The sequence below is a fragment of the Rhododendron vialii genome, chromosome 7a, assembly GCF_030253575.1.
Source record: "Rhododendron vialii isolate Sample 1 chromosome 7a, ASM3025357v1".
NCBI classification, from domain to species: Eukaryota; Viridiplantae; Streptophyta; class Magnoliopsida; order Ericales; family Ericaceae; genus Rhododendron; species Rhododendron vialii.
The window spans coordinates 9,863,327-9,887,574 of record NC_080563.1 but is presented as its reverse complement, the minus strand read 5'-3'; the positions used below and the strand labels follow the sequence as shown (position 1 = coordinate 9,887,574).

Here is a 24,248-nt window from a genome sequence, read left to right as displayed (position 1 = left end):
TCCTTCACTATGCGAGAATCATGCATGCCACATTGCGCTGTTTCTTTTAACTTCACGGGTTGGCGCATTGGTAGTCACCTACAAGTTACGAACCTCGGGAAGCCTTTGACCTGGGTTTAACTCCTACCTCCGTGGTATGAAGAATTGTGTTTGGAGCATTTAATATGGGTTAGATAAGCTTTATTCTTCTTGACCATTTAACTTTACGAGAAATCAATACAGGCATCTCTATATCTTTACCCAAATCTTAACTCAAACCTAACTTTGAATATACAAATTGGGCGGTCGGATTGGTCCTCAAGGATTAGTCGAGATTCGCGAAAACTGGCCTGGACACCTGAGTTTCCAATTGTCACTCTATAGTTGAGAAAAAGAGAACGAGAAGAGGATATCACAATTCACAAGAGGAGGTACGAGCTAGTATCACACAGAGCAAATATGAGTCTAGGATTTTAACGAAACAAATTGGGCGCGTGCGCACGTACACACACACATATGTGTATCAATACACTTGTATATAAAAGAACCTAGCATGGTAAGCCAAGACATGGTCTGAATTTACATTATTGCTCTCTGATCTTTTCCTTTGTGTTTTGTTCTTGTGTGTTTGTGTTTGGTTCATCGGTCCTCAGGCTTTCACTCATTCATGTTCTGGTTAGGGCTAGGTCCTCCTGCTTTTGTTCTCTAAATTGGTACTTCGTTTCCGGATTTCACTGTATTTTTGTACTTTTTGAGCCGATTAATCTGTCCAATCTCATCATCACGGCACTGTTGTTACGGCACTGTGCAAATAGTTGCCCACATCAATACCAGAAATCCAGGTCCTTGAACGGCGCCGAATAAAATTTCCATTCCCCTCTATTTCTTTCACACAATCACTATCTTCCTCTTGCTTGCCACATTTGCTTTCCTCAACGCACTACGCTAGCCAGACCTCAAGATGCCAATCCGAAGTTGGGCGGATTTGTTCAGCTTTTCAATCTGAAACCACTATTGTAATCAGTATTTCAAGCTTCAAACCAAACGCAGGATTTGTCATGGCTTAATTACTGTGTTGGTTAGGGCTACAACAAAGCAGCTTCGTGATTCGGTATGTTTTAGGTTTTCCATTTTGCGGAGGAATATTTACCTTAGTTTGTAATATCTATGATTTGTGTGGTATGGTAACAGAATTGTATGTTTAGCTCACTATTACTACTTCAAATGATCGATTTAGTGGATTAATCATCTCGCTATCGTGGTTGAATCCAACAACTCACTCGATTTTACAACATTTAATTAAATCATCAGGCTTACAAAAGTAGAAACCCTCCTTTACGATTGTCCCTGTGTTTATTTTCCAAAAAATTAGATTGCACCCTTTATTAATATCTAATGCCCTCTTTTTAGCCCTTTAACCTGCAAAGTTTAAAAAATGAAGGCACATTCGTGGCCATCTCCAAAATAATCTTCAACAGCCAGAGGAATCACATGATCCCCCGTTCCTGTCACACTAGACAACCAAACAACAGCCTCAGAATCTTCTGTTAACAATGAAAATAAGCAGAGTTACGAGTGGCTTAGAGATGAAATCATTGAATTGGTTTGGATTCTAAAATCTACAGCTACTGGCAATAAACTACTTACCAATGCATTAGAACAAAACAAAACATTGAGTCTTTTGCGCCAATGTGATCAAATGGTCCAAAGTGAAATTGATGAAGCAAGAGGGCGCAATGTAGCACAATTTGAAAGAATTTCCCCGCAACATTGACGAAACCGAATTTGGAGAAAATGGGAGTGCTTCTACATGATGTCATTAGCATAATTGTTTTGCATGTTGCTTAGCAGATGAACCAAAGGATACAGAATGAATGTATTGTGATCACATATACTAAACTTTCCGCATATTGTCCACCATCTTCATGAAGTCCAAATAAGATTTAATTTGTGGCCTCATATTGTAAGACTTGCTTATTTGTAATCAGATTGGATGATTTTATTCCTTTTTAATTGTTTACCATATTGATAACTTCGAATGGTAATCGCACCTTATGTTCTTAAAAACATTTACAGGTGGTTTAAATTTGCTATGGCTATGAGGATTGAAGATCAGTTGGCTTCTACTTGCCACAATTTTGTGTATATTCTACGCGTTCGAGATAAATACTTTCTTATCAATGAAAGGAACAAAGGTACAAAAGTGGGACAAGCAATGCGTGAGGATCATAGCATACAGTATTCCGCTGATTGGACTTTCATCAAGAGGTACTCAGGTCTGTTTGAACTTAGACAAGTATTTGAGTGGAACAACTCTAGGAACTTCGACGATTGGCTGCGATCGATCTTGATATTTAATTGGCCCCCGCTTATGGACGGTTGGATTGGTCACGTGTTTAGTTTAGGTGCACGTAAGCTTACCTGAACACCTGATTTATAACGGAAGTGTCGAATACGGTGATACTATTACATTGTAGGCTCTGTTTGAGCAGCTATGGGTTTCAAAAGGAGGGGTTTAATAGTAGCATTCAACAAAAACAGCCTCAAATATTCCTCACTTGATGTACCCCTATCAAGTTTCTTAGTAATATTTTTCCGTTTCAAAAACAAAAAACAAAAGCAACCCCAATGTAGATTTGGTAGTGTGCTTAAGAACTTTCTTTGAGAGCTTTGTCACAAGTGACTTCGTGTCAATGATTGTGGTTAGAGCATTTCCAGTCCTTATACTTTTACTCCAACTTGAGTACAAACTTTATTTGTTATCCGATGGACAAACTCAAATTTTGGCACAAACATGAGTAAAAGCCAAAAGCTACATTAATGACATGGTTGTAAATTTGAGAGGAGAAATAGCGTTGCAAAATTAGAATAAAAATACAAGTCTCCTTTGATTTGTATAACAGTTTGAGTAAAACTTAATTTGGTGTAGGCTTGAGTTAAAGAGTGGAGTGGGTTTTAAGGGGGTTTTACTCAAATTTTGAGTTTTGAGTTAAGAAATTGGTAAGGGCTAGAGAGGCTCTTATACAATGATACTATTACATTTTGGTCTCTGTTCTATAACCATGGGTTCCAAATGGTCTTGATTTTAGTATTCGACAACAATAGTTCCAGTCAAGATTTGGTTGTATGCATGAGAATATACTTTGAGAGCTTAGTCACGATGAACTTGAAATATCGATTCAGTTGGAGTGACTTCATGAACTGATGAAAGGATTGTAGTTATACACAATTGATAACTAGACTTCTATTTTTTTGTTGGAGTTGAACATCGGGTCCATATGCTTGAAATCTACATCTATCCACACGGAGCCTTTGAGTTTTGTTTCTCGATTCCCAGTTTATAGTTTTTTTATGTAGGTGCTCGGATTGGAGAGGTGAAGAGGGTTACAAAAGAGACCAATGTGTCAATGAGAATAAACTTAGATGGTTCGGGCATAGCTGATACATTGGGATCCTTTTTCTTGACCACATGTCGTTGGACGTCAATATCTCTCTCATGAATGACTTTTTTCTTTTTGATCCGCTCTCATGAATGACTATTTTCAATTTCTATGGTGATGTCTGTTTTGATGATATATTTTTTTCCTGAGAGTTTTGAAGTTTTAACTCTATTTTCAGCAGCAGGATGCATTCTTTAGGCAATTTAAGTAAGTTGCAAACATAATTGTCAAAGGTGCGCCTAGGCACAAGGTGAGGCGACCTGAAAAAAGCAAGCGAAAAGTGACAAGGCGAGAAAAGCAAGCTTCTTTCAAATAGATCAAAAAAGCGCACTTTTTTCAAAAAAAATGCATGAAAAATGAGGTTTTTTTTTCTTTCCAAAAAAGTGCACATTACACAATTATTTTCAGAAATAATTTATTTTTCCGCATAGGTGCGCCTCTCTTCAAATAGGCATGCGCCTCACCTTGCTCCTCTTGCCCTAGGCCCAATAAAACTTTGCTCCTGGTGCGCCTTTTGTCCTTGACAACTATAGTTGCAGATATTAATTTCCACAGGATAAGTGAAGGATAATGCTATATTTGGTTGTTTAGAAAGTTTAGGAGGGAGCTAAGAGAAGATACATTTCCATTCAATGTAGCCTTATTCAAAGATTTGGTCTAAAATGTCTCCGACCCAGTCATGTCCTCGTTGCCAAGGATTTAGAATGTGAAAATTTTAAAACTGCTGAGGATTTACTTGGTGTAATAGTTGTCTACTGTGAGTTTTATGTGATGATTTCTGTGTTTTCTTTGGGTATATCAGCAACTTGCTTAGCATGGGTTATTTGACGTTCATGTAAAGGCTACTGGTGACATTCATATTGATGACCATCACACAAATGAAGATGTTGCCATTGACATTGGAACGGTAATCTACTTCTGGGTTTCTGTTCAATTGACTTCTCTATTCTCCATGAAAGTAACAAGATGTAACATAAAAGTTGTGGTGGGAAACATTGCAGTTTCCATTTCTACTGAATTCCTTTCTAATTGGTAGGTTGAAGACAAGTACTAGAATTTCTGTTAAGATATTTTTGGGTGTAATTTTGAGGATTTCTTTGAGTTTCAGTTATTGACTTTGTTTCTATTTCACGTCATTCATTCCGGTGATACCTCATTTTTTAAGCGTTGAACTGTATGTGCTTATGCTAGGTACTTGGAAACTGGAAAGCAGCGCACTAATAAATACATGTATACGAGTTCGAGTCTTACAACTTAACTTTTTGGTTCATCCAGACTTTGCAACACGGACTTGGTGATAGAAAAGGAATTAACCAGATTGGTGAGTTCTCAGCTCCACTCGATGAAGCACTAATTCATGTGTCACACTCACTGGTATGTTACCACACATGTGGTTTTTATTGTGTGTTCCTATAATTGGTACGGGGTTAGTAGTCTAAAGACCCAGCTGGTACTCTGCTCTCTTGGCCGCCAAGTGCTTTAGTGCATGGTTGCGTGCATTTTAAATCACTTCGAGATAGCTAGCGATGGATGCTGAAACTTATGTTTGGTCACATGTTTTAGTTTGACAGAAAAGCCTATTGTGGCTCCGTGCATAGATTCTAATTGTTTAAACCTGGAAGTAACCCAGTATTGTAGGTATGCAACTTGATCTGAAAATCATATAGTAAGAGTTAAAAGCCAAAGGACTGGGAACAGTGTTCATTTTTCTGTTGGAAATTTTGAGCACTATATTTTTCCTATTGCCGCTTTAAATGGTGCATGTATTCCATTTATGATGTCGCTATAATCGTTAAATGACTCAACTCACTGGATTTCACATGCCACTAAAGGCAGCTACGTAGGCTCGAAAAAACTGTATTTCTTTGAGTAAAAGAGTTTCTAAGAATCAGTAATAGAAGTAATAGAATCCATAAGAATACTGAGTCACTGACTGAGTTGAGAAGGAAGGAAAAGGAGAAAGGCAGAGGAAAAAAGCACAAAAAAGATAGGAAAGAAAAAGATACTGGACAACTCACTGGAGTTTACAACATGTCACTGAATCATAAGGCTTAGAAGGCAGTTACATAGGTTTAGAAAATCTGTATTTATTTGAGTAGAAGAGTTTCTGAGCATTAGTAATCGAAGTAATAGAAGCCATATGAATAGTCACTTAGGTTTGAAGGAAGGAAAAGGAGAAAGGTAGAGGAAAAAAACAGAAAAAGAAAGGAAAAAAAAAAAGGGAAGATGAGACAAAATACACTAATTGGTGGGACAATGGAGGTTTCATGAGGTGATAAGTTCCTTAAACTATGGATACACTATCTTTGACAATGGAGCATAATTCAAAAGATACACTATCCTTTGTTCATACTGTATGTTTAGACTGCTAATAAAGGATAAATTGGGGAAGTGGAACAGATTAGATGTTCAATAGAATATGGCCATCGGATCTGTGCAATTGACCAAATTTATCTTATGTATATAGGGATACAATTTTGCCCTTTTTTGAATTACTTAGTCATCTTGTATGTGTGCACCATTTGAAGACGTTGACTGCCCTTTAGAGCTCTCGTGTAGTCCTATTTTAAACTTAATTTGCTGCTGGAACTTTAATTGACCAAACTGTGGTGTTCTCACTTTCTTAATTGTATTGTACTATCCATATCTGAATTATTCTCTCTTTTATAAGCTAATAAGCAAATCTGAGTTCTTATCCTGGACTTGAAGATATATGAATGTCCCACTGAGAAGTTGCACCTATTTTTCAACTTTAGAGGGTGATGAATTGGCGTGCAAAATTGGATATCAGCTGGTTGCAGTATGGTTCTTAAGCCAATTCCAATGTTTTTTTAATTAAGCGACTGTTCGTTTTAGATATTACCAATTATCATCGGCCATACATGCTTTTCATCCATTTGTCAGTCTTCTATTGAAGCTAGAAACACTTTTCAGAAATGTCAAGAACAAATGTTTCTCCTGAATTTTCATAAGCTCAAAAGACCGTGTTTTAATTCCTAGGCAGAAATCATTGGGCATATAACTACAAATATAGTAACCAATTCCATGGTTTAGCAGTCGATTTGTTTGCTTAATTATAGGTTTGTATTTGTGTATCTATGTATTGTTTGCTAGGTTGTGTTTTGGTTGGAGTAAGATTGCTAGCCTCCTTCAAGTTTGGTAGATCCATGTGTTGTGGATTTTACATCCCAAGCTTTCGTTGTGATGGTCTCTCATTTATGCATCTTTATTGATTTTTATTGCACTGAATTTTATGCTTAGGATTGAAGATGTCTAGATTCAGTAAGTTTGGTCATGATCCTACATTCCCCATTTGCATCCTCAAACATATCACATTGCTAATTTCTATCTACTCTTTCCTCAGCTTAAAGAGCTTGTATTCAACCAACCTGAAGCATACGAGATTAAGATAGGAGATCAAGTTTTTCGACGACGAGGAGATCCTCCTTTTGAACTACTTCTCGAGAAGCACCAAAATGACACAGACAGTGGATAATGCCAGTCCCATAGAGGACAATGGATACCGGAAAGATGAGTTGTAGATTGCTTGAAATCCTTTTGGCATCCAAATCAAGAGATCTGAAGGATTATTTTGTGCAGTTCATCTTTTTGATAATACTGGTTTTCATTCCTTTCTAATCGTCGTCATGAAATCGATACTTCAATTTCAAGAGTTTCTTAGAGAGTATTAAGTCATTGGATTTTGTTTCTGTGTTCTGGTCTTCGTTAAGTCTGGCTCCATTCGGTCCATTTGATTATTTTTCGAATTATATTTCTATAATGGAATAGTTCATGTGTAGTCATATAAATAGATTACATTACGATTCATTATATTTCAATAAGCTCTTGCTATTTTTCTATTATCATCACTGCAAAACCAAAAATACTTCCATACTACCAATTAATCCAATGAGCACGTGAAATCGTGCGGAGCACGAGCATTACACTAGTATATAGAAATAGATAAGGTCCTTACAAGAAGCTTCATAGAGACCGTTAGCTTCCTGTAAGGACTACCTTACATAGCTTAAGTAAGGACCTCATAGATCCCGATTGAATTTTAATGATCCGAACCATTCAATGTGATCAAAACGTGATTTTAAGAGTTCTCGTGGGAAATTAACAAAAAAATATGACCGGGAAGTGCTTGATCTAAGCAGTTTTCATTGAGCGGTTTAATCAAAAACTGCTTAAAACAAACACTTCCCGGTCATATTTCTTACTGATTTATCGCAAGACCTCTTAAAATCACGTTCTGCAAACATTGAACGGTTCAGATTATTGAAATTTGATCAGAATCTATGAGTCCTTACCTAAGGTCATTATTTAAGGTCCTTACAAGAAGCTTCCTAGAGAGAGAGAGAGAGGAATTCGTGTTCTTGAACCGCTTAGCAGCATGCAACTCGTGACCCCCAACCGAAGCCTGAATGAGAATAGTGTGTGCTTTTCTTATGGGAAACTACCTGCCGTCCTCTTTATACCCTCTATTTTTCTTATAAAAGGCTCTGTTTCCTCCAACATCTTACCTGCCCCCTTTTCAAACTCAGATAACGGCTGCAAACGTTCAAATCGAAGGTGAGAATTGGAGGATACCAAACAGATTGATTTTGTAAATTTCATGCTCAAATCTGTTTGGTTTTCTCCAATATCTCTATCTCCTTTTGCGACTTACTGGGAAAACTCCTATTTTGGTAAATAAATAGGTAATACCTTGACTCCCTTCCCTCTCTCGACATCTGTACGTATCCAAGTTGCATCCAAGTAAACACAAGGCACCAATTCTTAACGCGAATGTCATTTATACACAGACAATGTCTTAAAATTCAATTGTAAATTTGTATAATGCTGTTTTTGAGCTTTCTCGATGTCAGAAGGCAAGTCTTCTATTCAAATATTATGATCTCTGTGATTACACTTCGGAGGACTTTACTTTTCTCATACCCTTCGAAAGCTCAAACTATTTGGTCTAAAACTCAAAATTGAAGGGCAAAAGAGTTGCACCAAAAAATTTAGCCTTCACATGAATACTATTTCTAGCTGTGAAGAAAGGTTTAAGCCTTTCGATTTGAAGCACAAGGAAGACAAAAGGGGTTGCCGGTGAGACAGGATTGCATGAGGTGGACATGGAGGGAGGAGGTAAATACAAGCTCGTTCTGAACACAAGGGAAAATACCAATTTTTTTTTTTTTTTTTTTTGTTTCCCAAAATTTCGATGAAACCTACTCTCTGAAGATAAAAAAAAAACGATTGTAAATGTGCGTGAGCTACCAGTTTCCAAAATTTAAACAAAAAGAGAAATCATAGACATTTCCAAACAGCTATCGTTCCCAATTTCCAAAGTATCCTAGACCAAAAAAACTAGCCTTACCAAACATGCTTGAACTGGCTCCATGAACAAAACATAAACGACAAGGAAAAAAAAACAAAAACCATAGGAGGACCTCTCATCTTGCCTCCCTCTTTTATCATTTAAATACGATCACTTTGGTTGTTTCCAAGGCTCAACATTCCACAAATTATGCTAATCATCAGGTATATAATTAACCTTATGTACAGTCACAAGTACAAAGAGGGCTCCAAAAGACAGATAAAAGTTGGCAATGGTACCACGGAAATGAAAGAACTTTTAGCGCTGTTAACTCGGAAGATACCATCTTCATGCATTTGGCTTACTTCAAACTCTTGTACATGTTGTCAATGATGCGCTGCAATACAAGACCTCTTTAGTACAACAATTACGTACTAAAAAGAACCCCCACAAAAAACCCTTGACAGATTCTGAATAATTTGATCGGAAATATCAGTCTCAGGAATGGTTCATGCATGACTAGTTGCAACCAAATGGCAACAAGGTGTGAGCAAACAACGTCCAGTGTTCAGAAATTCTCTTCCTCGATAAGAAGCAATTGTAACGAAAACCAGCATGAATCACACGTATCAATGCCAGATTCGACTTTTTTCTAATATAAAGATATCTCCTTTTAAGTTATTTAACCAAACCTCAAAATATTATTTACAAATAAAACCACATCAATTTAGCCTCTTGGGACCCATTGAAAGGAACATCCCCATGTGACCAAATCATCCTCGTGTTTTTTGTAGGTGAAAGTATTACTGTAGGTATTCACTGGGAGAAAAGCAATCCCCACCTAACAGTGTAGGGGATGCAGATTCTGTTGATGATGACTAAATAATCCTCTCCCCGTTGAAACAAAAAGACTAAACAATCATCTGATATAGAATCATGCTCAAGTCCAAGAATCACTCCAAAAAAGGAGCATGGGTAAAAAACCTAGTTAGTACCATAGTTGAATTTTAGCATGCCATAAGATTCCTAGAGAGAATCACGTAGAGCTACCTGATAGTATTTCTGTAACTGGGGCCTCTTTTTCTTGAATGTTGGTGTGAGAAGGTCGCGATCCATGTCGAATGGCTCAGGGTCCAAATGAACAGCTTTTATAAACTCAAAGCCTTTCAACTGCCAAGCACATCATAAAAGTTATTAGGAATCTTCCAAAGGTAAAGAACGTTTTTCCCTTCTCACCCACCTCCAAAACAGTCAAACATTGCTCAATGATCAAAAGGAAAACAGCCGATCCAAAAAAAAAAGATCAAAGGTAACACGTATAAACCTTCTTTTCTTTTCCAACTCTTGAGAGCTCTCCAATTATGTATTCTTTTGCCTTGGGATTTTCACAAAGAGAATTGAAATCCCCGGTTACACCTTTTTCTTCAGCCCAACGTTCGAGTGCATACTTATTTGGGTTAACAACAGCAACAAGGAAAGACTCAAAGCTGTTCCCATAAACCCATATCTGAGGTGGAAAGACAGGTAGGATGAACAACAAGCCGATGTTAGTAGGCAAACAACAAAAGATGCCAAATTAAAGAGCGCATTATCACCGTAAGGACTGGCAAGTCACTCCTAAGGATAGTTTCCTATGGGATAAGTGCACAAAAATGACAAGATGAACAATCTAAGCAGATCCATACGCGTACACAAGCAGGTGATCTTTTCCCATTTCATGTTTGATTCCAAATTACTTCCAATTATTAAGCAGCTAGAATGGAATGAAATTTTTAAACCAAGCTTATGTAGTATATAGAACATAAAGATTCTGAACGAAATGTTTATACTGTTATGTTTGAATATAACCATGCCGTCTCCATAGATTTCATAATATCATACTGCTATTGAACTTAAAACAAAGAATGTCTTACCCTTGATCTTCCAACTCATGAACTCAATACTGTCTCAAGGCCTTCCAACTCATGAACTTAGCCGATACCAAGATATATGATAGCACTGATTCTTTTCTATAGATATTTATTATGCATGATACTAAACAAGTTATTTGTAAGATATCATCTGCGGCATCAATCATGCCACATGGGAATGGAATGGCGTTTCCTCCCTCCTGAAATGGAATGCTAATTCCAACAAAATTGAGTGCAGTAATGGCCATTCCATCCCTAATTTGCTACTTGAAATATCAATAGTCACAATGTTGTTTTCTTATATTCAATTGGTATTTGACCGACTCAAGCCTTATATAATATATGCATTAGTTGAGAGGCATACTGAATCAATATCAGGAACGAGGCCATAAATATTCTCCAAGTTTTCAACTGCGACATATTCTCCTTGTGAGAGCTTGAAAATGTTCTTCTTCCGGTCAATAATTTTCATGCTCCCATCTGGTTGCCACTCGCCAACATCACCTGATGCAAGCATTGTTAGGGGAAAGGTCGCCACTAATCATCAATCTATGCGAAAGTAGAAACCGAATTCATTCCAGAAGAGAAGTGTGTTGGCGGACCTGTATGGAACCATCCATCCACCAGGACCTCCTTGGTTAGGTCTTCACGTTTATAGTACCCTGCGAACAAGGTCTCACCCCTTATACATATTTCACCACGAGGTGTGCTTGAACAGGCATCATATTGCATTTCAGGAACAGATTCTAGACACACATCCACATTGGGTACTGGGGGACCCACTGTACCAAGCATATCCAGCTCGTTTGGTAGTGAGACAAATGTTCCCGCACAGGATTCAGTGAGACCTAAACCACAGAAAAAAAAAAAAAAAAAGTTAGTAGAAGTAAAACGAAGTAAAAGAGGTTATGACATAAATAGAGTGCAAGCCAATTGCCAATGATGAATCAGTATAAGTCTCTACTCGTATTTTGTAGACCTGGCTTCCACATATTCCCATGAGCTCAATGCCGAACTTAAAATTAACATCAAACAGCTAGCCACAATGCAGCCAAAACAAAGGCAAGTGTGCCTTCTGGTATGTTGTCAGTAAATCTCATCCAGTGTATCTAGTTAATCCTGTAAATATGAATAATGTCTAGTAGTTCTCCATGTCCAAAATAACTGCATGGTGCATACACATTTTCCTCCACCTGTAGAATGTACTTGGTAATTCTTCATTTCTTACGCCCAATACAATACCTCAGTAATCAGTATCTACGCAAACTATGCACTAAATTGTGTGGTAAGTTAAGTATATAGTGAAATGATGATCCACGTAAAATCTTCAACGTAGTCATGCTTTTGTTGCAGGAGTAAACGTAACATCTCTTGGGTGCACTACAGCAAGTTAGACAACTAGTTTCCATTGTTTCATAGTGTTGCTAGAAGTGCAAGTGGAACAGTAGATCTACTTGTCATCTAATTTTATGTTGCACAAGTAACTCAGAAGTAGAACAAGTAAAGAACTGTCTTTCCGGACCATGCATGAATTCCAATGACCTTATGAGGTCAGTTGTACACTTGCACAAGGCCTTAAGGGAATGCCGCCCATATACAAAAAATGGCCACATACAAAAAGGCCCTATACACTACCAAGAGAATGGAAAATATCTAACCAACGGAAGAATTGGTCAAGTGATGGATTACGTTCCCTCTTGTCCCAACTACACAAGCTACCAACCAAAAATCTTTTGATTCTAAACAAAGTATTATCCACCCCTTCAAAACATCTCATGTTCTTCTCCCGCCATATTATCCACATCAAACAAAGAGGAATCATGGCCCAAAGGCCCCAAACACGCTTCCTTCTTTTTCCCACCCTAGCACCTCTTTGCACAATTAAAAGATCCATGACATTCCTTGAGAAAGCCAATTTCAACCCAAACCAAAAAAACACCAAAGCCCAAAGCACCCACCCCACCTAGCAATGAATGAGGAGATAATCAATTGACTCTACATCCGTTTTACACATTCCTATGGTTCCGAAGAATTCGGTGGGAAAAACAATGGTAGATGGATAATTTTCCACAGATGTGGCAGAGCGCATAAGAGACAAGAAGACTTTGAAGTGGAGTAGCCGAGTGCGTTATACACAAAAGAAACACCGAGAGAGGGAGAATGTCAAAGTCCCATTGAGTATTGTGAACTTATGAGTGGAAAGATGATGATAGTCTCCATTTTTGAAGAACACCACTCCATTTAAAGCAATAAAGCACATGCATGTAGCTGCACCAGTACATGCAAGGAAACAATTAGATGCCCCATGTGCTTCCTTTGTTATGAAACCAAGGAGCCAAGCTTTTAGAAGGTTCTGGGAGATACAGATATGGGACTAGGTAAGACTCCCCCTATAGGGAGGGCGTGATAAGACACTTCACATGGGCTACACAACAAGGCAAGCCTTCATCTCTAGCCACCAAACCATAAGACCTCGTCCTACGGATTATCTGGTTGTTACCCCCACCCTACTCACAGAATCTCGAGGTGTCATTAGACTCATTACTATTCCTCTGGTGGGATTGAGCACAGCTCGCCTAAAGCATGGGATCAAGGGACACGCTGTGTGCCAGTGGTGTATTCTTGTTATGCTCTAGGCTAACATCAGCACCAAGGTATTCATTCAATGTGACCAAGTACGTGTTTGTTAAAGCTGACCCACAGAAGATCACATACACGTGTAAGGTATGCACGGCGATGACTACCCAATGTAAATGTGGTAGGCCATCAAGAGCCTAAAGTAAACATGACAAATTATTGGTTCTCAAGGAGAGAATCTATGTCACATGGACTCTACTAAAAATAGACGAAATACCCATGTCAATGTATGCAACACTTGGATATGGGTAGAGGACCAAATGCAGGTAAGGTCTTTCACCAAAGTCCTATAGACTTGAAAAATCTAACAACATTATAATATCCAGAATGAAGTTAACTGCATATTATTCATAGGCAGAAAACATGGGGATGTTAGATAGCTTGATATATATTTTTGGGTCCATTTCCAAACAGCTTAAGCTTTTGGGACAATTGATATCTTAACATGCTATCAAAGCTCAGGTTGCAAGATGTCATGGTGAAGTCTCTCTATTTGCATTTGTTCCCCATTTGCATTATGTTTCTCCCCTTTGCATTCTTTTGCAGGATGTATGAATATTTGCATCCACGTGCAACACGAAGTTTCATGTGAGAGACATCCACGTTAGATAGCTTGATACATATTATTGGGTCAATTTTCTAACAACTTAAGCTTTGGGGACAATTAGTAACTTAACTGGGGACATTGCCCCAGAGGGACATGGATCTAAAGACAGTTGCATTAAACTTTCTCAAAATGAGATACAAATGGTGGTTAAGCAAGAAGTAGACATATATCAGCAAGCCGACTCACAAGACTACAAGAGCCAGCAAGTAACAAAAAGTCATTTGCTGAATTCAAGCGAAATTCGGATGCTAATAAAACAGAGAAAGCAATCTAAACATCAGTTGGTACGTTCAAGGATGGCATACCATATCCTTGAAGAACATGACAGCATGCCACTACTCGTAGAAAAGCTTCTACATGGGTAGCAAGAGGTGCTGCTCCTGATAAAATTATTCGTACATTTCCCCCTAGCCCTTCCTTTACCTGAGGATAGAACAAACAAATGAGCATTGAAGAATAAGTTTTGTGCATTGCACCATCAGAAAGTAAAAGAGAAAAGGAAGATATGGAAGCTGCTACAATATATGTCCACCACCTTACTGAATACAATTTTGTCACACAGTGGAGAAGCATCTTCATGTTTATTCCCCTTCTTCATGTTATGTAGCTTGCTGCAACAATTTTTAGACTTGCATAAAATTAGACAGCACAAAACCCCAATGTATTAGATTATCTTACAATAAAAACACAAAATGTGGAAGAAAATCCAAGTTCCTGGAGAACTACACCTGAAGAATGAGATGACACTAAAAATATGAAGGATATAGTACAAGCTGCTGAATGCAAGGTGAAATGTGTTCCCCCACAAGGAAAAAGGAGAAATGTGGAACACTAAGGCTCCGTTCCAGAATACCTTCTTAAAAAATAAGTACTTATTTCACATTTTCAAATTTAAAAATAATGTAAATAAAAAATAATTTTTTAATTTTTTTTGCACCGTATAAAAGATCTCGATGACATCTATCAAACAAGATCCATATTAATAGGAAAATTATTTGCGTAAACACATTATTTTTAAGTTTGCAATTGCCTTCTTAAAAAATAAATACTTATATTGAGTTCCGGAACGGGGCCTAAGAAACCATCAAATTTTGACCAATCCAGGTGGCCCCAATAATGCCCTTTTAAGTAGTTAAAAGAAGGTCTTAATTTAAAGGTTCATAAGTTAATACAAACAAGAATGTAAAAAGTTGATGCACAAAAGAGTGGTTACACGAGACAATGCCCATTATACTTTTTCTTGCTTTTATAACTGGAACGCAGGTCTGTAAATTAGTAAACCAAATACTGTGTTGTTCAAGCTTGGCTTGTTCATACTTCAAGCTGATATTAACTGTGTCATCAATCAAGCTGAGCTTCAGTCCATAATGCATACAAGCTTATTAAGGCCAGTAAGGCCCGTGCTCAGAATATTATTGAGCGTCAAAATGTTCGATGAGCCAAACATGATTCAAGCTTGTGTAGCTTGGTTTATATACAACCATTCTAGCAGAAGGTCAGAAACGAGAACTGCAACACCTGGGATGCGCAAGCACCACGACCAAGACAAAACAAAATCAAATGTTTTACGCCAGCAACTCAATATAAACAACAAACAATTAATGAAAAGTCATCTCCCACTTCCTTAAATATTTTAACATAACTCTTCGTATACACTTTCCAGTACACGTACCCTTCTTCTTCTGGTTGCCTTACTCACCTTCTCTCATCTTTCTCTTCCTTCCTTGTTACCCTTTGTATAACCCAGCTCCAACCACTTGAAGCCTTCTAATTTCCTCACGTCTCTTTTTCTCCCTTCAACCCCCCCCCCCCTCCCCCCCCCCCCCACCCTCCAATTAGCCTAAGAATTTCCCTTTATAGAATTGGTGGACTCATGTAGAATTCACCTCCAAAATTCATACTAGCACCTTAATATATTAGTATTTCTTATATACTCATCTCTATTTTTTATTTTGTTTTTCCCATCTATTCATACCAATACCATATGGCTCCCAACTCGCACATGGTCTTAAACCCATGTGCACCCAAAAGGCCAAAACCAACAACTTAACACTAGGGTTCTCCATGCAAATATACCATTTTGCTACTACATATACATCTTTTTCCTTTCTATCCAAATGATATATAGTTAACCAATAACAATGAACCTCAAATCAAAGAAACACCATACTTATCTCCTCCCATAAATTTGACCGGTATCACAAAAACTTACTATGAGTATGCAAAGCCAAACATAGACTTCTTTAAGAAACCTCCAGATGAAAGTTTCTGTTGCAAACCTGAAAATATGAACGGGAAACGGAAAAATGATTGAAACTCAGAGGGCATCTTAAAGATCTAATACATTTTAAAACAGAAATAGAGAACATCATAGGCCCATGGAACAGGCACAATAGTCATTAATTTAGCTCTTCCCTCATACACAAGAAGGTTTAGTGTCTTCTTTTTGCACATTTCAACAGTCCCTACTCCCATGGCACTTTCAAAAATAAATGGAAAAATACCAAGTGTAGACTAAAACGGTTTGCCCTTTTCTTTCTGATTTGTATTTATTCTTGGAGTTGAAAACCCAAAAAGTGAACAACGAAAGTTAATCTTTTTTATTTGCATAGTTATAATTGATTACGTGTTGGATCAACAACCCCAGAGTGATGAAGGCCATAACATCATTGAAGCACCATACATCCACCGACAATGATGAAAGTATCCCTTCTATATTGCTCAGATTGTCTACCAACGCACATTTGCATACCATTGGAAAGTAAACTCACCTGTATAAATTCTATCCAATACTCGGGGAACAGCACAGAAAACACTAGGTTTCAGCTCTCCAATATCTTCAATCAATAATTTAACATCCTGAAGATGAAACAAAAGCGTAATTGTTAAAGTGAACTCTCATGTGGGAGGAAAGGAATTGGTAGTCATATTACCCCACGCCAGAATCCTATTGAGGCTCCATGGTTGATAAAACACTCTTCAATCACCCGATCAAAGATATGCGCCAGAGGAAGATAAGAAAGATATACATCCTCAACATGCAACTGTACAGATTTCCAACAGTCGTGTAAGATATCTCATTAAGCATAAATCCTTAGACGAATATATGGCGTTTTATATTTATGCAGGAAGAACACAACACTTCAGCTTCCTCATTTACTTTCTAGCAGTGCTCACTATCAAAGAGGTAGGAGATTAAATTGAATTGAGTTCTTACTGCTTCATTGGCGGTCTCTAGCAGGCGCTTCACCCCGGCTATAAGAGCAACAATGCTGTTATTCGATATCATAACACCCTTCGGGTCACCAGTTGTGCCACTAGTATACATTATTGTACAAATGTCACTTTTCTTCTTTACTGGAAGATCATGCTGATTATTATCTCCCTGCAAGAGGATGGACCTAAATCAATTTTGAGGAAGGACAGACAACAAGATATTCTTGACTCGAGGTTTACATGTATGATGTATCAGATGAAATGGAACTTTAGGAGCATTTTTCCCATTAAAAAAGTTAACTTGGGCCAAGGTCCAAGACCAAATTGTGATGACAAAGATCAACAGAAGTATATATCATCAATACTGGGCTCCTCTTTTTTTTTAGGCTCAATACTTGGCTCCTTGATGAACCGCTATCGTCTCTATTGGTAATTTACAAACTTATTCCACTGAAAACCCACATTGCCAAGACCAGATTAATTTGACCTCCAGAAGCATTTAGGATGCCATTAACATTTCATTTGACCATCAGATTAAGGTCAATAGTTAACTCATCCTCTATCAAAACAGAGTTGTCATAATAAGAACATCATTGCCGTGAAAAAAGAAATATCGAACCCTGTTGAAGCATATTCTGATGGTGGACCTCATATCTGAATCCTGAAGCAATGTAACAGCAGTAGCCATAGTGCCAATCTCCAAAGTGATTAGCAAGTCATTCCTATTAGATTATTGGATAGGTACAACCAAGCAATTCGAACCAGAAAGAAAGTTTTCATCAAAGAAAAGATATTTCCTTCAAGGCTTGGGGGCTAAAGACACAAAAGATACAAATTTTTCTTGTGAACTGGTAAAAAAAGTTCGTGAAATAAATTTGTTTTTATGTTATTTCGTACGGTACAATTCTTCTTTTTTTGTGGGATCCTTTTCACGCGAGTGGTAATGAGAAGAATTATAGAATGGATTGCTACTTATGCCTAGATCACGAATAACAAACAAAATCATGTACTATGTCTATGTGAGCAGGAATTTCTCAAAACTACACAATCATTACAAAAAGGGCTAGATACAAAGACTAATCGGAGATTAATCAAGTAGCTTACCAATAACAAAAATTCATCCCAGGAATATATAGCCAAACCAAAATTTCGAACTTCCTCCTTTTGTTCAGGAGTAACCTTGCCAAAGCTCACAATTGCTACAAGGAAAAATAATTGCAGATTATAGTATAATTTCTTACTGCGTCTTGCAAATACAAACAGAATATTCAATCAAATGCAACTTACTCCTCAAGTACTGTGTTGTGTTGGGCAATGTTTTCAGCACCTGAAAAGGCATTGGACAAATGAAGGCATATTACCCAAATAACTCATAGTCTCATACTATAGTTTGTTTTATTGCCGCCACCAACTTAGCACCAGTTACAACAAAACCTACCATAATATTACTCCCTCCATCCCATAAAGTTTGGCATTTTCAGGAATGCGTGTCATTTTTAAATTGCATATATCTTTCAATCCATAATGTTTTAGGCAATTTTTTGAATTTTGTTTAATAGAACAAATTAAAATCTACCAAACAAGATCCATATTGCTTATAAAAAATATTACGGATTAAAAGATATAGTTCATTTTTTCATAGGGCTGAAATAGTGAAAGTGCCAAACTTTATGGGACGGAGGGAGTAACATGTCAGGGACTAGGGAATGTTTTCTTTCGGAGTGCCAAACTACATGTGATGGTTCACACAAGATGCAACAATTTTTGGAATCAATTTAACATATTCATAACAGCCTTATTAAGGAAACCAAAAACAAAAAGAACTGTTATTACCTCAGGAATCTTTTTTTCTTCCACAAAAGCAATTGTGACCTCTGCATGGCATATGATGAATTCCACGGCACCAGCACCTAAACCATGTACGAGAAGTAGTCAAGATTCTCTAAAGTCTCAACATTATATTTGTCATCAAACTGCACAGCTATTGCAAGGCATGCATAACACATAATTCGCATATATCAACGGCATGCTTATGCTCATCTTTGCACTAGTAGAGATAGGATATACCAAGGGTGTCATATAAAGGAACACAATGAAGTCCATGAGCATTGCATGCCTGCATAAGATTTCAATGTTAAGGATAAGTCTCAAAAGAACTGCAGAGTATGTTTATAAAAAAAATGCCATCTATTAGAGAAGAAATGTCAATGAAAAGGCACCATAGGAAATGAGATGGAATAACAGAACAGAAAAAGGCAATTTGTTGATGTTTATGAACGGAAAACGAGTAGTTAATCTATCTCTCAAAACTATAAGGGATTCAAGCCCCGAGCACAGTAGCAAGTCACAACTCAAATAAAAACTAGATCCCAAAGTAACTTGTTAAGAACTTAAAGAGTACAAAGTAAAGTTTTTTTCTTGTCTATTTTTGGTGTTGAAGATAGATGGCCAGTCAAATGAGTAACGACTCACTTTCAATCATTTGTCTGTCAGCTAAATGCTTACTGATAAATCCACAATGTTAAAACAGAATTAGGGGTGATCTACACATCCTCAGACAGATGATAACAAGTAGAAGAATTAGAAAAGCCGAGAGCCTTCCAAACTGCCTATGGCAATTTTCCAAATTCGACTAATACATTCAAAGAAATCTATGGAACCATCATACAAGTCAGGGGCCTCAGCAGCAGCCCAAAAAAAAGTGGTCCAATGGAGATCAACGCGTTGGCGGAAGCGCAGCTCTCTAGAGGTGTTATTGACAAAGGTTAGAGGATACAAGCAATAGTGGCAAATTCCCTTTGCATGACCAAGGAATAAAATTTAAGAAAATATCCTCACGCATTCAATGGGCCGAACAAATATAATAATTACCTGGGAAAACAAGATGAAACAAGTAACAAACACCAAGAAACTTGAAGCACTCTACGAATGAAAATAGGATAAAAAGGTTTACGTCTTGAGATGGAATTTAATGATCTCAAATCGACAACCATTCATATGAATTCCTCAGAATTGCAAACTCATGGATGTAAATTTCCTTTAGGAAAAACAATACGAGATATCGAAAGGATAAGTGGCAGTTTTTTTTCCAAGAGGTAGAGAAGAAGTACCTCCATGCTCATAATCCACTCGGGGCAATTGGCACCAAATATACCGCATCGTCCTCCCTAACACAAGAAATCAACATATTTTATGACAGGTTCACAAATCATAAATGAGATAGAATCTCTCAACCTCTTCTCATTTCTCGAATGCAAGAGGAAGAAAGGGAAATTTTGCAGATTAGTTGTATACGTTGCTTAAAATTACCATGCAAGGAGAACAGTTTGAATTGAATAGATAGTAAGCAACACAAAAGGTACATAAGATAAAAATGTAAATCGGCACAATGGGTACCACGGCCTTCAGAAGAGAGTTCATGATCAAACTTTGCCTCTGAAGACCCAAGGTGGCGCGAGCAGGACTTAATTTAGGCTGAGTTCATGATAGTTCAATTTCAAACAGACAAATTTTAGACCCTTGTGTCAATAGTTAACTAGTAGATATTCACTTACTTCCTCAACACCACGGCTGCGAATTGAATTTCCAACTTTTATTACTAAGTCATACACTTCTTTGTAAGTAAGCCACACGTATTTGCCAGGCTGCAAAGTGAGAGAATCATATATAATTGTCAGGCAAAACTCAAGAACAAAAATATGATTGAAGCTATGGACAAGAAAACCAAATGTTAGCGGGTGAATATACCTTCCCATTCACAACCTCCCGGCGACCAAGCATCCGATTATCAGGATACTTCTCTACAGACATTCTGTAACAGATAACGAACACAGAGATCACCAAAAAGAATCTCTCTTTGCAATGATTAAGGGCTACTATATAACATGCAGTTGACTAGTAAACCAACTCCAGTTCAGAACAAGAAGCAAGCTCTTAACTAAGCAGTCTTGGAATATACGCAACAGCTAGGCATAACGTGTAAAAGACACAAACTTAAGTGTCTCTCACAGTCACAGGAAGCACAGAGCTGAGCTCTTGTTTCCCGGAATGTGGATTGTATCACTACAAGGAACTGAAAGGGGAATGTAGAACTCCACAGGCCCTAAATTGTGGTACCATGGGGGAGGGTTTTCTGATTACAAAATTAGAATGTAATTCTTTCAAGCACTTAACAACCAAAAAAACAAAATCTTAGTTTTCCAATTATTCATGCAACACACATTACTAGAAGCATAATAATTGGTAGCAAATATTAGTAATTGTTTTGGTTAGAACTCCACTCTCTCTAGGGTTTCAGCTTATTATGTTTATTTTTTTAGAAGAACCTTGAGAATTGATTTGGATTCCTAAATTAGTTGTTTTGGTATGAAATGTTACCCCGCTTGGGAAGTTACAAACCATAATTCAGAATGAAGTAACCTTTCCCAGCAACACAGCTTGTTAAACTACCAAAGCATGTTGAGTGTCACATGCGCATGCGAGTGCATAGCGACTATACTAACGCATGGATTGTGCTCAGAGGGTCTCTGTCCAATGTCCATACTGGTAACTCAACTCCACAGTTAACTCAATTGTATCTTGATTCCATAAGCTTCATGTTCTTTATTTAATCAAGCATAAGCTTAAGGCTTATTCAGCACAAAAATAAGCAGTTGATATACACATACATACAGCATTCAGTATCCTCATCCAATTTACCCAAACTACTAGTGAAGTTACTATTTAGTTTGATTTACTAACAGAATGGTCGGGGAAGCTTCTTAAACCACTCTGACAACAGAGCATATGTCGATGTCCATGTTTGTGATTGTGCACACCTGTGAGTCTTGGTCACACTCTTGACACTTCTTCAATAGAACCCTAAGCTCGGGCTCTCAATCCTCACTCTACACTCGCGCTCTCAATTATTTGTTCTCACGAATTCCAGTGGTTTGGATTTTGGAATTGTTTTAAAATACGCTTTCATGCCCATGCACACGCCTTACATGACTTAGCTGTGAGTCTATTTCTACTCCGATTTCTCATGAAGGGGATAGTTCATTGCAATAATCCAAGTCGTGTACTCATTGTATTTGGATTCCAGAAGCTTTACTGATAATTTGGTAAGAACTAAGCACTCTATATGTTTGGAGCACTCAGTATCTCCGTGCAAACTCCAAACAGTGAAGTCAATATTCAGTTTAGCTCATACAAACTAAACAGTTAGCAAATACTACCATGCAGCATAAGCACACCAAAACAAATCAACGTTCCTCTTGAAAATATGCAGAGATTAACACACACACACACACACACACACACACACAAAGCAAGCTAATCAAACCATGCCACGTCATCAAACTGAACCGTTTATGTCCCCAAAATCAACCACAAACAGAGTACCAACGCTGCATTCCACAACTCCATTCTATCATGCAGGAGCTTAGTCACATAATCCTTGTATTATAATTAATTTATGAATTGTTATACAGGTATCCTGTAATAATTCTAATTAAAAATTCGAAATTAATATAGAATAATATATGATCGAATTAATCATGAGATTTATATTGAAATCAATCAAGTTGATAACTATCTCTTCCTCTCCATCCTCGCTCTGCCCTCGCACTCTTAATCCTCGCTCTCGCCTCTCGCGCTTTCCCACGCGCATTATTTGACTGAGCCGAGAGCATACAATCTAAACGCATTTGACTCCACCGAACTTGAAATCAAAAAAGTCCAAAAAAAAAAAACTCACCGGAAAATGTCCCAGCAGCTATCCATGCCTATGATCGGCGCCGGAAAACCGTCCTTGGCGAACACACTTCGGTACACAGGCCCGATCGACGGCCTCCCGTCCTTGGCCTCCTTAGCCGGCTCCACCTCGATCAGAAACTTCCTCTGCGCCATCTCCGATCTCTCTTCTCTCCCTCCCTCTCACTCTACGTATAAATGTGTATCTGTACGTATAGAGTCCTCTCTCTCTCTAGACTAGCATAAAGGTTAGGTGTCAACTGGTGGACAGAAATAAAGAGAGAGAGAGAGAGAGAGAGAGAGAGAGAGAGAGTATATGAGGCTAGCGCGAGTTTTTTAGACTGGTTGACAAGTAGAGAGAGAGAGAGAGAGAGGCCTTTGTTTGGATTCGAGTGACGGAAGGGTTTAGGGTGCTGAGCTGTTTCTAGTTTTTTTTTTTTTGGATTTTTTATTAGTCAAAGAAGACGGGAAGGGTTTGGGATCCGTTTCTGGCCGTTGATTTGTTAGACCGTGATTGTTGGATCGGGTCGTTGGATTTGATCGGACGGTGCCGGAGTCGGGGTGGATCCACCGTTAGAAGGAGTTGGTGGTTGGTTTGAAGGGTCCTGTCGTTTTCTCCATTCACGCGGCATGGTATTTATTGTTTTTCCTATTTCTTTTTGTTTTTTCTTGAGAAAAAGAAAGAACAAATAGTACTATAAAAAAGTCGGATCAAAAAATTTAAAAAATAGTACTATAAAAAGCAAAAAAATAGGAATTTCGGAAAAACAAAAAGAAATAGAAAAATAAGAACCTTTATATATATATATACTAATAATAGAGGAGATAATAATAGAACCTTGATACGTAATAAAGATTCCTGATAGGGAAGATAATAATAAAGTCCAGATCCACTTTTAATAACACAACTAGAAGGATTGCCCAAAAAACAAGAAGAGTAACGTGGGGCTCGTTATCAGTCATTTTCTCTAATAGCCGATCCTATCTCTCTCTTCCGGTTCTCAACCCTAGCCACCACAACTCCTCTTCTCCCTTCTCCTCTCCCCGTGGGTTTCTTTTCTTCTCCGACTCACTTTCTTTGCTTATTCCTTCTTCTTTTTTTTCCCGTCTCTCCAGATCAACGATTTGTGATCTCTGAGAATTTTGTCTCTCGTTTTACGAGAATTGTTAGTTTCGTCTTTAGACAAATTTTGTCTACAGATCGGGTTTTCTCAATCGCGGTTGCTTCGATATCTGTGCTTCAGCGTTGTGGTGTCTTGACATATCTATAGTTTTTGGGAATTCAATGGTGCGTTCATTCTTGGTTGGAGTGCATTTCACTTTTTCTCGTTTCAGGTCATGCTTGGGTTAGGTTGAACGACATCGATTGTCTTGTGATTTACTTGTTTTGTATTTGTTAGACGATTAATTTGGTTTTA

General features: G+C 37.8%; 2 protein-coding genes and 1 long non-coding RNA gene across 5 annotated transcripts; 2 read left to right on the top strand and 1 right to left on the bottom strand.

The window, feature by feature from the left end:
* The first annotated feature begins 627 nt into the window (after nucleotides 1-627).
* On the top strand, nucleotides 628-4,603 carry LOC131333635 (uncharacterized). 3 transcript variants are annotated; one of them, XR_009201851.1, is made up of 4 exons: nucleotides 628-1,090; nucleotides 2,056-2,247; nucleotides 3,337-3,460; nucleotides 3,601-4,603. XR_009201851.1 is itself a non-coding variant. In XM_058368258.1 (4 exons), exons 2-4 carry the CDS (start codon nucleotides 2,072-2,074, stop codon nucleotides 3,641-3,643), a joined length of 351 nt encoding a protein of 116 aa, XP_058224241.1. In that variant the 5' UTR covers nucleotides 628-1,090; nucleotides 2,056-2,071; the 3' UTR covers nucleotides 3,644-4,603. The 3 variants fall into 3 exon arrangements, 1 of the variants encoding a protein (XP_058224241.1); XM_058368258.1 differs by having other exon boundaries at nucleotides 2,056-2,255; XR_009201852.1 differs by lacking the exon at nucleotides 2,056-2,247.
* Nucleotides 4,604-7,776: 3,173 nt separating this feature from the next.
* On the top strand, nucleotides 7,777-8,211 carry LOC131333636 (uncharacterized). Its single transcript, XR_009201853.1, has 2 exons — nucleotides 7,777-7,994; nucleotides 8,123-8,211. It is a non-coding gene; the product is annotated as an uncharacterized LOC131333636 (long non-coding RNA).
* Nucleotides 8,212-8,838: 627 nt separating this feature from the next.
* On the bottom strand, nucleotides 8,839-23,213 carry LOC131333630 (long chain acyl-CoA synthetase 4-like). Its single transcript, XM_058368251.1, has 19 exons — nucleotides 22,835-23,213; nucleotides 20,845-20,908; nucleotides 20,652-20,741; nucleotides 20,208-20,264; nucleotides 19,165-19,213; nucleotides 18,931-19,007; nucleotides 18,385-18,424; nucleotides 18,202-18,296; nucleotides 17,099-17,266; nucleotides 16,815-16,925; nucleotides 16,653-16,740; nucleotides 16,094-16,160; nucleotides 14,417-14,492; nucleotides 14,187-14,304; nucleotides 11,240-11,485; nucleotides 11,002-11,141; nucleotides 10,052-10,234; nucleotides 9,778-9,897; nucleotides 8,839-9,124 (listed from the first exon to the last, which is right to left on the bottom strand). The coding sequence occupies exons 1-19, from the start codon at nucleotides 22,984-22,986 to the stop codon at nucleotides 9,089-9,091; spliced, it is 1,977 nt and encodes a 658-aa protein (XP_058224234.1). The 5' UTR covers nucleotides 22,987-23,213; the 3' UTR covers nucleotides 8,839-9,088.
* Nucleotides 23,214-24,248: the final 1,035 nt, after the last annotated feature.